The 16,963-nt window shown below is 35.7% G+C and overlaps 1 protein-coding gene across 17 annotated transcripts in view; it reads left to right on the top strand.

The window, feature by feature from the left end:
• Positions 1-16,963, top strand: part of RIC1 (RIC1 partner of RAB6A GEF complex) — a 169,621-nt gene that overhangs the window by 76,119 nt on the left and 76,539 nt on the right. For 9 of the 17 annotated variants that reach the window (XR_002644530.3, XR_002644531.3, XR_016393431.1 and 6 more), the window contains exons 4-7: positions 5,709-5,816; positions 10,413-10,555; positions 10,907-11,043; positions 16,141-16,232. Coding sequence is in view for 11 of the 17 variants with exons in the window: in XM_089912526.1 (XP_089768652.1) it covers positions 5,709-5,816; positions 10,413-10,555; positions 10,907-11,043; positions 16,141-16,232 (480 nt within the window). In the remaining 6 variants the exon portion in view is untranslated. The other 8 variants (XM_022573668.3, XM_022573670.3, XM_089912523.1 and 5 more) reach the window with 8 other exon arrangements.

The following is a 16,963-nucleotide window of genomic DNA, read 5'->3' as shown; positions in this document are numbered from 1 at the left end:
AATTATGTGTTTTTTTAATCTATTCTGACAATGTGTCTTTTAATTGAAGTGTTTAATCTATTTACATTTAAAATAATTGCTGTTAAGGAAGAACTTCTGCCATTTTGCTGTTTGTTCTCTGTGTGTCGTATCTTTTTTGTTCCTCAGTTCCTTCATTACTGTCTTCTTTTGTGTTTAATTTTGATTCCTTTTTCATTTCCTTTTCTCTGTATATTTCAGGTTTCTTTAGTGGTTATCTTGGGATTACATAGCATCTTACACTTACAACAACCTAGATTGAATTAATAACAACTTGGTTTCAGTAACGAAACTATATTCCTCTACATCTTCATCCTTCCCCTTTTATGTTCTTACTGTCACACATTACATCATTATACATTTTGTGCCCATAATGTAGATTTAGAATTATCTTTTCATTCATTAGTCTTTCAAATCATATAGTTAAAAAGGTGGATTTCCAAATCAAAAATACAATATTGCTGGCTTTATATTCACCTATGTAGTTACCTTTACTGATGTTCTTTATTTTTTTCATATGGCTCTGGATTACTGTTTAGTGTTCTCTCATTTCAGCCTGAAGGACTCCCTTTAGTGTTTGTTGTAGTTCAGATCTGCTTGTGACAAAATCCCTCAAATTTTGTTTATCTGAAAATCTCTTAATTTCTCCTTTATTTTTGAAGGATAGTTTTTCTAGTTAAAGAATTCTTAGTTAACTTTTTTTTTTGTCTTCCAGCATTTGCGTTGTCATCCCACTGCCTCTGTCCTCCATGGTTTCTGATGAGAAATTGGCTGCTAATGTTATTGAGGATCCCTTGTATATGCTGCGTCACTTCTCTTGTTGCTTTCAAGGTTCTCTTTGTCTTTCAGTAGTTTGAATACGATGTCTTGTATGGATCTTTTTGAATTCATCCTTCTTGGGAGTTTGCTAAGCTTCTTGGATGGTTAGATTCATGTTTCTGTTAGATTTGGGACATTTTCAACCATTATTTCTTCAAATATTCTTCCTACCTCTTCCTCTTGCCTTGCCTTTGGGACTCCCATTATATTTATGTTGGTATGTATGGTGGTATCCCACAGTCTCTTAAGCTGTGTTCATTTTTCTTCATTCTTTTTTCTTCCTGCTCCTCAGACTACATAGTTAATAAAATCACTCATGAATAATAACCACAAACTATTAATTTGTTGGGTTTTACTGGACCACAGTCTAACAACTCTCAGTTATTTGATGTGGTATACAGTTGACCCTTGAACAACATGGGTTTGAACTGTGCAGCTCTGCTTATGCACGTTTTTTTTTTTTTAGTAAACGCAAATAGTACAACATGATGCACGGTTGGTAGAATCTGTGAACGCAGAACCACAGATAAAGAGGACTGACTGTGGGACTTGAGCATCAGCGGATTTTGGTATGCATGGTGGGTCCTGGAAACAGTCCCCTGCACACACCAAGGGACAGCTGTACTGTGTAAGTCAGCATAGGCTAAGTCCCTGCGGTAGAGGATAAAAGCAGAGCATTGTGTACCAAGTGTTGGCTCTTTAAAGTCTCTGCCCAGAAATGACCCAAGTCACTTCCCCTTGTGTTTTATAGGCCAAAGTAAGTCACATGGCCATACCTAATTTTAAGTGGTGAGGAAAGCACAGTTCTCTATGTACCCCAGAATGAAGAATATATTATGTTTCAATAGCTTGAATGACAACCAGGTATGCATACAGTGTCATTGTATGTGTCTGTCTCTGAGAAGTCTGTGTTAATGACCGGGAACTATAATTCTCAATATGCTTTTCTCATATCCCTTCAGAAAAGATTATGATAAAATTGTCTGAAAAGACGTTTCTACTGCCACTGCTAGTAGATGCCTTTGTGTACTCTTATTAACACTCTCCTAATTAATTTACACACTACTCCCTCCCCACTCTATCACCAATCCATTCTTTAGCATTCATTGTAATATTTCTTTGTGTACACAAAGGTTATTATTAGTCTCTTTACTAGTTTTCAGTTTAACTCCTTCACTTACTAGCTCTGTGACCATAAACAAAATTCTTAATAATAAACTGAAGCTTCAGTTTCTTTTCTGGAAAAATACAGATAATAACGCCTGACTCCTAAGATTGTAATCAATCAGTTGACATAATGTGTGCAGAACGTTTTGTACACTCATACTTGGTAACTGCTCAATTTATTGCTTTTTTTCCTCCTGGTATTCAGTGCTGTTCATAGTTTGGCTCTCCCTTACAAAAATCTGATGCAATACTCTCAAATTACTGTTGAACTATAAGTAATAATATTTTTGATCAGAAAGTTAGATTTTTTTGTTAATGTAATTTTTAACAGTTTACTGAATTTTAGTATGTTTGGAGGAAGGGATGGAAATTATACTGTGAAGTTTATCTCCTAATTTTATAATGGAAGTCATTGAGAAGTCAGGATTTACTTAAATTTGCTATAAAATTCTTATCATAATACTTTTAGCTCTAATAAATGATAGTATTTATATAAAGGAAAATAGTTTCCAGTTTCAAGATGGGTAATGAGGTTTCCACCTTTTTCTTGAAAATCACCAACAGGACAAAAAGTTGAAATACTGTTTTCATCTTTAATGAGAGCTGGAGGTATCTCTAACCCATGACCTAAAAATTGGATGAGAAAAAATAAATGACTTAGGAAGAATATCAAACCTGAGTGCCTAACGTTACATATATGATATTGATGAAAAGCAAAACCCTAGAACCCTAGAATGTTTGACCTGCAAAACCCTAGAATGGCTCAGGTACTAGTACCACAGAATATAGGAGTGAACCAGGGGCCATAAATGGGGATTGTTTGAAAATCTGAATAAGGAATAGGATTTCTATGTTCTCACCTCACAGGAGACAGGATGTCTGATTAAACCAGAGGGATTCCAGACACAGAGTAGGGCAAGGATGAGATGCTAAACTAAAGATGGGGATTAAGTGAAAGTTGTTGTACTGAACAGTAGGATGTCAAGCTTTCTTCCCCTGCTTGGCTCCAGACTTCTGGTTTCTGTACTTGATTGAGGGATTCTTCCTAGGGAAATTAAATCACTCCCGATGAATGACCCAACAGCCTCTCATATTGGAAGACCTCAAACAAAAATGCCTACCCTGAGTTGACAACCCGACTTGAACACATAGAGCTTATAATTAGTTTTTTCTCATTAACCTCTTGAACATGAAGAAAGATGTTATCCATCTTAGGAAAGTTTCTAACGTAAAATAGAGACACACAACAGAAAAAAGGAAACTCAGAGGAAATAGGCAATACAGGGAACAAAAACACTTTGGGGAAATGAAAATTAACCACCTTAAACAGGTATTGCCTAATTTTAAAAAAATTGATGCTATAAGAAAAAAGGGGAGGTGGGTGTGAGAAAGTTCCTGGAATGAAAAGTATGATAGCAGAAATTAAAAATTCAATAAAAGCATTAAAAGAAACATTTGACAGACCCTCCCAGGATATAGAACAGTGGCAGAAGAAATGTCTTCAGACAACTTTATCATAGTCTTTTTTGAAGGGACAAACATTCATTCAAGTGTCATAATAAAATAGAGACATTTCAGAATTGAGAGTTCTAAGTTTACTTCTCATGCACCTTTCCAGGAAGCACCAAGAATATGTGAACCGAGGAAGATACAGGATCTATAAAATAAAGGGTTCAACATAGGAAAGAAGCAAAGAAATCATAAGGATGGTGACAAAGTAAATATCATGTTGATAGCTGTGCATTAGACTTAGTAGGGCAATGGGCATAAAGAGGGATGCCTCCAAGGGCGGGGGGGGGGAATGGAAATGATAAGCTATGTAGCAGGTTTGACCACATAGAAGATTGTATTGAGAATTGTTTTGTCAGACCTATTAAGGAGTATGAGATGACTTAGGTATAAGTTTAAAGAAAAGCAAGCAGGGCTTCCCTGGTGGCGCAGTGGTTGAGAGTCTGCCTGCCGATGCAGGGGACACGGGTTCGTGCCCCGGTCCGGGAAGATCCCACATGCCGCGGAGTGGCTAGTCCTGTGAGCCATGGCCACTGAGCCTGCGCGTCCGGAGCCTGTGCTCTGTAACGGGGGAGGCCACAACAGTGAGAGGCCCGTGTACTGAAGAAAAAAAAAAAAGAAAACCAAGCAAATGAAAGCATGTGGACAATTACCAAGTTATTTAAGGAAAGATTACTGAACACTACTTGACCCAGAAGTGAAAAATATTTATGTAATCATCATAATGAAAACAGTTTGGTATAATTATGTTGGGAGGATGTGAAAAAATGGGTAAATGAGAATAAAAAGCTAATGTCTAAAATTAATGATGTTAAAGCAGTGTAAACACATGGTTTAAAAAATACGCAGGTAAATAGAAGAAGATAACAGCTCAAAGAATTCAAGCTGGTTGCCTCCTCACTGAAAGAAGACTACTTCAGTAGTTATTTTTGTTTGTCATAAGCCTTCTAGCACTGTTTGACTATTTATGTGTATGTATTACTTTGAATAATAACTTTAAAACTAGATGTACATGGAGAACATCTCAGAAAATTCATCACAGTGTTTTGTGTGGTTAGCAATTCAGATATGACTCCTGTAAACTAATAACTCATGATGTCCTTTTAAGGGCTGTCATATCAAACATACTAATTGAACATGAACATGTTTGGTTAAACATTAGCCAATTTAGCCATTCAGACACGTAGAAGGAATCAAATATTCCAGGTCATGGCAGTAGCAGAGCAGGATAGTAATAAAGCACCACCAGGTTTCTGTATGGAAAGTAATCTAAAACTAATAAGTAAGCATCTAAATAATTTTCTGAGCATCCAGATAATTTTCACAAAGCTAGGAACCTTAACTTGTTAGATTCTTCGCACTTAGTTTTAATAGTATTGACAAATTGGTTTCTAGGATTGTAGGGGATGAGAAGGAAAGATGATGTAGGCAGGCTAATTGTTGCCTAGAGTAAGTGATAGCTGATAGTAAGAGAAGAGACAGATTAGCTGTTAAATTCTAGCACAGGCATTGAGAAAGAGTGGTCCAATGCCATATGGATATAAAGATTCCAAAACAGCTTTATAGTCCTTTTGAGGGCTTGTATGTGACAGCTCAATTATGTTGGCATTGACCTAGCCACTCTAGTGCAGCCATTTAGTGCCAAGGAGTTTTCGAATTTACCCATTTTGCCACTTAATGTGAAACATCTCCTAATTGCATCCCTGAATCTGACCTTGAGTCTGATACATACCTAAAGGATAGGAATCAAGAATGAGGTGTGGAGCAAGGGAAGATGAAGTGACGATTTGGATCACTTCAGACATGCACTGTATAATAGAATGGTATATAAGGTTCATAGTTGCTCAACTCAGAAAGGGCTGTCAGTCATTTTAAATGTGTGTTGGTTCCCTTGAGAATTAACTTCTATCTTTACTGTTTTTTTCCCTAAGATTCTTTGCTCCTCTCTCTCTTCTCCCTCCATTCCCACTCCCCCCAATATAAGTTACACTGGTCAGACACATTTATTTCTAATTGATAAATAGATATGTCTGCTATAGTGGAATTTAAGTATGTTTTTCATTTGAGAACCTAAAGGATGAACACCTGATTTTTACGTTTGATTGTGTTACTTTATTTGATTGGCTATTAGTCACAGAGTGGAGGAGAATTCAGTATCTTTCTCTTTAATCCTGTGTATTTGCTTTTTGCTTTAGAGGAAGTCCACAAGTGAAGGGGACACCCCATTTTAAGGAAGAACAGTGTGCTCCAGCATTAAATTTAGAGATGAGGAAAATATTGGATTTGCAAGCACCCATCATGAGGTACAGTACTTTGGTTAAATTTAGCATTTTGTGATGACAATATACAGTGTAGTTTGTTAATCGCATGAGCAGTAGGAAAGTTGATTTTCTTTCTTTTCATTGAGGATCATTTTTTTTAGTCCTAAAAATTCTTGATTAGCCCTTATAAAAAATGTAAAATTTTACAGATGGTACATTATTATACTTAAATTACTGTAATAAAGCCCACAATTTGGGTATACCAACTGTAATTTTATTTAGAAATTTATATTTTTTGATAAGATCTAGAATTGTTTGAATGGTATAACATAGTACATGTTACTTAAAAAGATACTCATATGCATTTATAAAAACATTGAGGGCACTTTCTCTTTTCTTTTCTTTTTTTTTTTTTTTGCGGTACATGGGCCTCTCACCGTTGTGGCCTCCCCCGTTGCGGAGCACAGGCTCCGGACGCGCAGGCTCAGCGGCCATGGCTCATGGGCCTAGCCGCTCCGCGCCATGTGGGATCTTCCCGGACCGGGCACGAACCCGTCCCTTGCATTGGCAGGCGGACTCTCAACCACTGGGCCAACAGGGAAGCCCGAGGGCACTTTTTCTTGAAAAAACTTCCCAAATATGTTGTTGGGTTAAAAAAAGTGAGGTATACTGTACATTAAAATGCTACTATTTTATTTTAAAGCAAGCTGGTGGTGGTAATTTATGTGTTGTTCTGGAAGAATACGTAAGAAACTGGGCATGAGAACTGAGTGGCTAGGGGGGACAGTTTTGGAAAAAAGACTTTTTACTATGTAGTCTTATTAAGTGTTGACCTATATGGATACAATACGTGAATATATTAAACTATATGAATGTAATACATATGTTTCTTAAATTCTTCTGATTCACAGTTCTAACTAAAGGCTTCCTTCATCATTTCTCTTGTTAGAATACAGTACAGATACTAGAACATGTTAAATAGAATTGTATACAAGTGGCTGGCTATTGTCTTGCCTTGTTTAATCTATCTTTTTTTACTTTAAGTCTCCTCAGAGAAGAAGAATGCCTTTTTGTTGTTGTTTTTATTTGTTTAAATGTGATCAGGGCTACAGGAGATTGAGTTCAGGTTACTCTTTATCTCAGATTTTATTTCAGAATAGAGATCCTTTTCAGGAGTGTAACTTGTGTAAGGAAGTTTGAATGTCTGGGTTCCAAGCTGGATGGAACTGTACAAGCATGGCTTTCTGTCTCCACCTGGTGGCAAAAACTGTGTGGTTCATGGATACAGGATAGAAAAAGAGCCTTTAAAAAAAGAATTCCTGCTGTCTTGTACAAGTTTAACTTGTCAGATGCTAGTTTTTAATCTACTAATTTAGATGATTGGAAATCTCTCATTTTCTCTCAGAACTTCAGTAAAATGATTGCATTTCAGAGCAGTGTTATTATTAGCACCTGTAACATGTACCTCCTGGAAATTTGATTGGAGAATTCCTATATACTTTTGAATTGAGTGAGGGGGCATAAAACTTGGCCTTTAAACCAACTGTTTTCCCTCCCACTACCAAAAATTAGTCAAATAAAGTTAGGGACAATGATTATGCTGTTGCTTATAGGCATAAGATTGCAAGAGTCTGCCATCTTTTAATTTTTGATTGAAGAAAGAATTGGATTAATGTTAAGCATCTACACCTTGTTATTAATTGAGGATAGAGAATATATAGAAAGTTAAAAAAGTACTGGGACTTCCCGGTGGTGCAGTGGTTAAGAATTCGCTCCCAATGCGGAGGATGCGGTTTGATCCCTGGTCAAGGAACTAGATCCCACGTGCATGCCGCAACTAGGAGTTCGCATGCCACAACTAAGGAGCCCGCCGGCTGCAACTAAGACCCGGCACAACCAAAAATAAATAAATTAATTAAATAAAAATTTTTAAAAAAGAACTGATATAATTTATAATTAAAACTCTTAGTCTATTTCTAACTAATACTAATAAATACTACAGTTTATTATCTTCCTTCTTCCCAGGCACTTAGAAAGACCCATGTAGTATATATAGTATTTAATGTTAATTAGGTATTAAACATATTTACATATTTGAGAATCGGTAATTGTGAATTATTCATTTTATATTAAGAATATTTGATTAATCAGATTCCAAAATCCTATTATTCTCCTCCCCAAATCCTATTATTCTACTTCTGACATCCTAAATTAAACAACAACAGCAATAACAAACACCTGTGGTATACCACATAGCTGTTAATAAAGCCCATAGAAGTCAGTGATTGTAGAGGGCATAACTATGCCATAACTAGAGGCATAGTTATGCCTCTCTAAGGGCATAACTTAGAGTATCTTTATGTGTATTTTGTGTGCACTTACACGTAGGGGTGATTTTCAATAAAAGTCAGTACAACATATAAAGACGTAGGATATAAATTATTGGTACAGGGTCATAACATCCCCCAGGTGGCAAGAATTAATCCTTTAGTTCTTAAATCTTTGTGAGAATGGGAATCCGTGGGGACAGACCCTTGGGTGACTTGAAACAAGGCCTATTTACTAAACTTCATGGAAATATTCAGTACTTTAACATCTGATATCAGCCTTTAATTGAAAGTTTGTTTACTTTCAACTGTTTAATTGAAAGTTTGTTTACTTTCAATTAAACTGGGAGGATCTATCCTTTTTTATTTGTTTATCATTTTTGTCACAGTTATTTGTTAATTCCAACGTCAGGATTGTTTGTGAGTCTATTTACATTGATGGATTTTTCTCCACTCTGGGTCACATTTTCCTGTTTATTCAGACATCTGGTCATTTTTAATCACAGTACTGTGGATGATGATGATGTAGAGATTCTGAATTCTGTTAACTTTGTCAGAGAAGTGTTGAGTTTTGCCTAGAAGGCAATTAAATTACTGGAGGGTAACCTTGATCTTGTTCCTAATCGTCATATGCAGTGATTCTTCCAGGGAGATACAAGCTGGGGAGAGGGAGAATGTGGTTTGAAAAAACCGAGGCTGACTCCTGCTGAATGAAAATCACTGGTAAACCAAATGACTCCTCCGCTAAATTGCCTCTCTTGTATCAGGTCTAAAACAAAGTTTTTATATTCTAGCCACCACATGCTACACATAAATTTTACCACTAAAATATAAATTTGAAATAAAAGAATATATAATATTTTAAAAGGTGAAATTACATTAAACTGGGAATTGTAGTTGACTGCAAATGCTCTGAAGTTCAAGAGATGGAGCTCAGTAAGGGGACATGTTATTCTTATCTTTTTAAATATTTTTATAGTTGGGAAGAAAGTACAGTAACTCCTTCATCATCTGAAATATATGGTGGAATAAGTCATTGAACTCAACTTTCCAAAGAATTAAAAGTTAAAGAAAACATTAAAAACGTTCTTTTCACCATTATGGATTAAAATATTTCTGAAATAGACTCTTAACTTCCTAAGTATGAAAGGAAATTTAACAGTACATAATAGATATAAATAGACGTTACATTTTTCATTCTTTCTTATACTTAAATTTTTTTTTTTACAGCATTTGATACTCTCTTGAGTACTCTTTCTTAAGTCCATCTTATTCCCTTGGCTTTCTTGATACCAGTTTCCACTGGTTCTCTTTCTTTCTCTCTGCCATTATCTTTGTAGCCTCACTTTTGGATTCCCCTTCCCTCTTGACCTTCCTCCCACAAACATTTGGTGCCATATGTAACTAACATTGCCCTAGGGACTTGGCATTATAGGAGTAAACAAGTCAGGCATTAATTGCCGTGCAGTTGTAATTGTTAAATCTCTCTGCAAGTATCAATAAGTGCTGAGATCATACTACATAATTACTTTTCACTACTTAGTCAGCTGAGAGGTCTTCTGCAGGGAGAAACTGTATTTTATTCACCTCTGAATCTCCAGCCCAGCATAGTGCCTGTCACAGAGCTCAGGCTTAATTAAATGTTTGTTGAATGGATGCGCACAATGTGAGATTCTTTGATACCCTAGAAATACTGTGGTCTAGAACTATGCTCTCCACTACAGTAGCCACTAGTCAAATGAAGTGATTTAAATGTAAATTACAGATAAAATAAACAGAATTAAAAATTTAGGTCTTCTGTCACACTAGCCATGTTACAAGTGTATAATCATGACATGTGGCTAATGGCTACTGTGTTGGATAGTACAGATACAGAACATTTCCATTACTGGTGAAAATTCTGTTGGACAGGGTTAGAGGATTGTTACCTCTACACTCCATGTCTCCAGATTGTCATTCTGTCATTAGTTCTTTTCATGGTTTCTCTGTCTCTCCTTTCTTGTCAGCTGTCACTTATCCTTCCATCTTCTAATTTGCTGTTTCAGTACGTCTAGTTTTTAAACATAATTCATCAGGTTTGTGACTACAGCAACGCGTGGTCTTTCATTTTTTTCAGAATTTCTGATTCTAGATTGAATTATACATAGATAAAGCTGATATATAGCTAAATTGTAGATAAATGGCAGTTTTGTTAAGTGGTTTTATGATCTTTGCATGAATATTCTCCAGAGCAGTTATACTCATATTCATTGCTTACCCAATATGCTTTTCTTAAAAGGAAATTGATTCTAAATTGCTTACTTCTCTACAGTTTGCAGTCTGTGCTGGAAGATCTCCTGGTTGCTACTTCTGATGGACTTCTTCATCTTATTCACTGGGAAGGAATGACAAATGGGAGGAAAGCTATTAATCTTTGTACAGTACCCTTTTCAGTAGATCTCCAGTCATCTAGAGGTAGTTACACTTTTTTCATGAGACAGAACCAGATGTTTAATATTTTATATAAACTAGTTAGATATTTCTTATGGATGAACATTGGTTTTTCTACTTTGGAATTAATTATGCAAGGGAGGAGGGGGTGTGTGTGTGTGTGTGTGTGTGTGTGTGTGTGTGTGTGTGTGTGTGTGTGTGTGTGTGAGAGAGAGAGAGGGAGAGAGAGAGTAGGAAGGAGTAGTTCAGTTGTTTAGTGTTGTTAGGTCATTATGTTTGCCCTTTTAACTGTCCTTATATGGTTTGCAAGCAAAAATACAAGAGAATTAATTTACTATATTTGTATTCATATTTCATGTACTTTTTTTTCATCAGCAGGTTCATTCCTGGGCTTTGAAGATGTGCACATTAGAGACATGGAATACTGTGCCACACTTGATGGGTTTGCTGTTGTGTTTAATGATGGTAAAGTTGGATTTATCACACCAGTGTCAAGTAGATTTACTGCAGAGGTATGACTTATTTACTTGGAATGTTTATTTTTTAATTTTGCATTTATTAATTTTAGTCTTTATTAAACCCCTCCCCTATTTTCCTTATTTAAGATTTTTTAAATCAAAACTATACATATAAATAGTGTAAGTAGACAATTCTATTAACATGTTAATGAAAAATGATAGTTCCTTTCCTCCTGCTTGTTCTCTTCATGCCGTTTTCATTCTTAGAGGCAACTACTTTTTATTCCTTTACTGGTGATTTTGCTATTTATCTCCACTACTCTGAGTATTTCCTGTAATTTTTAGTTTTTAGGCTGTGTTCATTGACTTCCCATTGTGGAAAATGACCATGTACTTCCCACTTCCCTGTTCCCCCACCCTGTCTGTAAGTTCTTCCCATCTTCCCAATATAGTTATTGTGATTTTGATTATATTAGTATCCGTTTCATCTTCTTGAATAAATTTCTCTTGGAGCCTTCTGGACGATTGCTTACTATACGTACCTATTTAACACAGTTGCATTTTTAGGCTGTCCATCATTATCATCCTGTGGATTTCCTATATTCCTTTATTTTTAGATCCTTTCAGAGTTAATGGTTAATTAATATTTGATTCATTAATATATGAATTTGGTTGCTGTGACAGAGACCCAAAATAAGAATTTGGATCCACTGAAGGCTGTGTGGGCTTTGGTGGGTTTGGTTGACTCTGGTGGGTTTGGTTGACTGTGATCTTCATCATAGGGCGAGCTAACTGGGTTATTTCTTTTCCTCCCCACTCCGTATCCAGTGTCTGTTGGAGAAGAGTCCTGCAGTCTTTCTCAGAGAATATGTACCTGGCTGGCCCAGTATTTTGGGATTTGAGTTATGGAAGAGTTAGACTAGAGGGTCCAAATTCAGGATGTAAACTGCCATGTATCCCTATTTTTGGTGTGGTCTAGAGACCACTGAGATTTTTTTGTTTTTCTCTAAAGAAAAACTCCAGTTTTCTATTGGAGTGGAGGTGGGATATTTCTTAGCTGCTCAGACTGGGAGGTAGGCAGTCCCAGCTACTGATTAAACAGGCTTTAAACCAATCCTACTGCTTTTAGTTCAGCTTTTGAGAGACATTTAAATTCCAAGGCCTTTTGTGTACCTTACAATGTAAGTGTGGCTGTTTTTCAACATCATTACTGCTAGTTAAGGATTCTACTCATCCACTTGCTTCCCAGCTTCCAGAATTTTCTGATACCACCTCCTCTCCCATTCTTTGTCCTTGCCAACATATGCATTTTGAAAAAAATCTTTTCTGTTATAAAAGTTGGGGTTTTAAGAGTCAGAGAAGCTAAATATTCATGTTCAGTCTGTTTAATGGAAAGGATTTTAAGTTTTCAAGGGCATATTTTTCTATATGGTATCAGCTTTCTGTCTGATTTATTTCACTCAGCATAATGCCCTCAAGGTCCATTCATGCTGTTGCAAAAGGCAAGATTTCATTCTTCTTTATGGCTAAATAATATAGTTGACCCTTGAACAACATAGGTTTGAACTGTGCAGGTCCACCTACACCTGGGTTTTTTTCAGTAAATACATACTACAGTACTCTATGATCTGCGATTGATTGAATCCACAGATGCGGAACCAAGGATATGGAGGGACAACTGTAAAGTTGTATGTGCCGGGGGTAGGTGCCCCTAACCCCCATGTTGTAAGGGTCACCTGTATATTCCTGTGTGTGTGTGTGTACCAAATTTTCTTTATCCATTCATCCATCAGTGGGCACTTAGATGTTTCCATATTTGGCTATTGTAAATAATGCTGCATTGAACATGGGGGTACAGTTGTCTTTTTAAGTTAGTGTTTTCTTCTTCTTTTTTGGATAAATACCCAGAAGTGGAATTGCTGGATTATATGGTTGTTCTAACTTTACTTTTTTTTTTTTTTTTGAGGAAGTTCCATACTGTTTTCTGTAGTGGCATACCAATTTACATTCCCATCAACAGTGCACAAGGGTTCCCTTTTCTCAACATCCTCCCAACACTTATTATTTCTTGTCTTTTTGATAATAGCCATTCTGACAGGTACGAGGTGATACCTCATTGTGGTTTCGATTTGCATTTCCCTGGTGTTAGTGATGCTGAGCATGTTGTCAGGTACTTTTTGGCTCTCTCTGTGTGTTCTTTGGAGAAATGTCTATGCAGATCATCTGCCCATTTTTTAATCAGAATTTTTTTGCTATTAAATGTGTGAGTTTTTAATATATTTTGGATACAATCTTTTCTCACATATATGATTTGCAAATATTTTCTCCCATTCAGTAGATTGCCTCTTCATTTTGTTGACATACGTTTGGGATTTAAATGTTTTTACTGAAAACAAAAATATTAGAGCTGGAAAGTGAGTGACTCATTTCTGAATATCAGCTTGTATTAGTATTTGGTTAAAGAAAGTTTTCTAGTAAATTAAGGATTTAAAATAATGAAAAGTAGACGAAACATTATTAAATAAGTTATAAGTAGAAAATATAAATTACAAGAAAACAATACATATCTATTACTGGTAATTGGGAAATACACTAATGCCGTATTTATATCAGACATTATTTAAGTGCTTTATAAAAATCCTGTTTGGCATTGCCTTTTTTTTTGGCTGTGCCGAGCGGTGATGCGGGATCTTAGTTCCCTGACCAGGGATCGAATCCACGCCCCCTGCAGTGGAAGCGTGGAGTCTTAACCACTGGACTGCCAGGGAAGTCCCCTGTTTGGCACTGTTTAATACAGTTAGCAAATGTATTAAAATATGTCAGATTATGCCACTCCTCTGCTCAGAACCCTTCAGTAGGACAAGATATTTAGGACAAAACCTGCTGAGGGCAACTAAAAGAGCTGGAGAAAAAATATTTTTTAAATGTGCTTAACGGCTTTGGAGAGCTAAAAAGACTGTAAAGAGCTAACAAGACTGGTTAGGGGAGGCCAGAGGCCCAGTGAGCTAAAAGCCCAGTGTTTGACATGACAATGAGCATGAACAAACAAGGCTGTATGCAACAACATGGATGAATCTCACAAACATGTTTAGTGGAAGCGGCTAGACACAAAAGAGTACATGCTATGATTCTATTTTATATAAAATTGAAGGAAAACAAAAAACATAGGCAGCTCTGAATCAGTTCTGTGTGGACGCATGTTTAAGTGTTAATGGTTTAAAGGAAAAGAAGGAAGTGATTACTATGTAAGTCTGGATATTGTTTCTTTTGTGGTAGAGGTGAGGATAATATTGATCAGGAGTGACACTGTTGGGGGACTTGTGGGTACTGGTAATTCCTAGCCTGAGTGGTAATTTCACAAGTGTTTACTTTGTGATATTATTGTGATGTACATTTTTGCTTTTGTGTTTTTCTCTAATGTATTATAATTCATAATAGAAAGGGTTAAAAAAAATTAAAGACACTCCAGATGACTCCCCATATATGAATTGGAGAAAAAGCCAAAGTTCTTATGGTGACTTTCAAAGCCCTATAAATCTGGCCCCCTATTTCATCTGTTACCTCATTTATTCCTTCTCCTTCCCCCATTCCACTCCACTCCACTCCACTCCACTCCACTCCACTCCACTCCACTCCACTCCATCTGCACAGGCCTCTTTGATGTTCTTTGAACATGCCAGAAATGCTACTGTGACAGGGCCTTTCTACTGCTGTATCTCCGAAAGTGCTTTCCTCAAGAGGCATCTTCATAGGGAAGACCTTTTAATATTACATCTTCCCCCATATACTCTCTTCTCCTTAATTGTTGTATTATTTTTTTCTGTAACATTTACTAACCTCCCACGTGAAACTGTACAGTTTTTTAAACTTGTCAGTCTCTTAACAAATGTAAAGCAGGGATATAGCTAGGGATTTTGGTATGTTTGAATATCTGCAGTATCCTTGGCACCTAGAGCAGTACCTGGTGAATAGTAGGCACCTGGAAAATTTTTGTTATTGGGATGAATAGACGAATTTCAGTCTAGGCAGCAGTCCAAAGAAATAATGCTCAATGCTGTCTTTGCCATTTTTGTTAACTAAAATAATGTCTAGTTTTATTATTAAAATTGAAGAATAAATAAAATTCCTACAAAAAAGCAAATATTCCATATTTAGATAGTAGATTCTATAGTTAGGAATTAAATAAAATCTATAGTATTATATTTCAAACAGTTTAATTATATTGGATCATCGAATTTTACTATCGTGATAATCCAGAAATAAAGTGCTGTATTGTAGTGTGCTGATTTTTTGTGCTTACTAAACAGTCATGATGACCTTTGCCTTAGAAATTTATGATCTAGGATGCCCTTGATTTGACAAATAAAAACAGACAAGGGAGCTGAATCTATTCTGTGTCTGTATTCAGAATTAAGTAGCATATAAAGCTTAATAATAATGTCATTCATTTATTGAAGCTTAACTTGTTGAATTCCAGGCATTGTATTAAGTGGGTTACTTGTATGTAAGTTCTCATTTAATTTTCAAAACACTCTAAGAGGTAATTTACAGATAAGAAAACTGAAGCTTGGAAAGGTCAAATAATCATTTTAGCAAGTCAGGGGTAGATCTGAGGTGTTATGTCAGACTGCCAGATACCATGCTACTAACCACTGTACTGTAAAGCAAAGGAGTAATAGAGAGTAGTCAGCAATTGACAAATCATTAATCACTTCTAAAGGATAGATGAAATAAAATCGACCATTTTCGATTGATCAGAAAAGTTCAACAATATGTGCTAGGTGACAAGAATGATAATAGTGAGCAAATTAGATGCAGTTTCTACCATCAAGAGGTTTACATTTTAATAGGAAAGTCGTCTTCATTTAATTTGAATTTACAGGTCAGATATCCATTTTTTAGTGTTTTATGAATAGATTAGCACTGGACTGAGCTCATTTGGGAATATTTATTGAACCAGTTAATGAAATTGAGGTTTTTAAGGGAGAAAATCCAGATGGTAGTTCTGATGGGATGTTTTCCTATCCAGATCAAACCATATAAAGAACCATATAAAGCCTTATAAAACTGTGTTCATTGAAGGAGAATTGTATTGATAAAAGTATATTTGGGGAACATGCTTTAAATCTTAACTATTTTTCTTAATTTTAGCAGCTTCATGGAGTTTGGCCACAAGATGTTGTTGATGGAACTTGTGTAGCAGTAAATAACAAGTATCGACTGATGGCGTTTGGTTGTGCGAGGTAATTGATACAGATGTCTGCATTTTAAGACTTACTGCCAAAAACAATGGGTTTTTTTAAACCGTAAGATATTCTTAACACACTTGTAAACTTTATTGTGCCTTTCATAATTTATGAATCAGCCTTAATATAAAATTTAAAAGCATTTTAATAGATTGAAGCAAACAAATCTAAAGGGCAGATTTTGGAGATTGGGTGTTTAAGTTTGTAAAAGTGAGCTTTTTTTCAGTGGTAGGAAATTGAGTCACAAGTTAAGAAGATTAAATCAGTTAAAATTTAGCTTCTTTATGGTTTAAAAGAAGATCAGGAAGAATGTTTTCCTTATTTGGAAACAGTCCTTTCTTTTTAAGACATCAGTGTTGACTTGCCTTTGAATTAGTGGGTGTGCCTTAGTTAACAAGCAAATTAAAAGCTTATACATAAAATCAATTTCTTGCTTTAATTCAAATAATTCAGGTTTTAGAAGTAAAATTGAATACAAATTATTCATTCAACAAATATATTTGTGTCTGCCATGTGCCAGGCACAATTCTAAGCACTTGGGATACATTAGAAAACAACAAATATACCTGACTTTTTTGAGCTTTATGTTTTAGCTCAAATAAAAAGATTATATCAGATGCTGAGAGTAATGCCTTAAAATGTATATAGTGCTTTTTAGTCTTCAAAACTCTTTGTTAAATATAAAATTCCATTTTGACCTCAAAATGTGACTTAGTGGTTCTGTAGAA

Source organism: Delphinapterus leucas, chromosome 6 (genome assembly GCF_059928025.1).
Source record: "Delphinapterus leucas isolate spDelLeu-1000000601 "Yukka" chromosome 6, BTC_Dleu_Yukka2, whole genome shotgun sequence".
Taxonomy (NCBI): Eukaryota; Metazoa; Chordata; class Mammalia; order Artiodactyla; family Monodontidae; genus Delphinapterus; species Delphinapterus leucas.
Note: the sequence above shows the minus strand (reverse complement) of the source record. Positions and strands in the feature narration are given on the sequence as shown.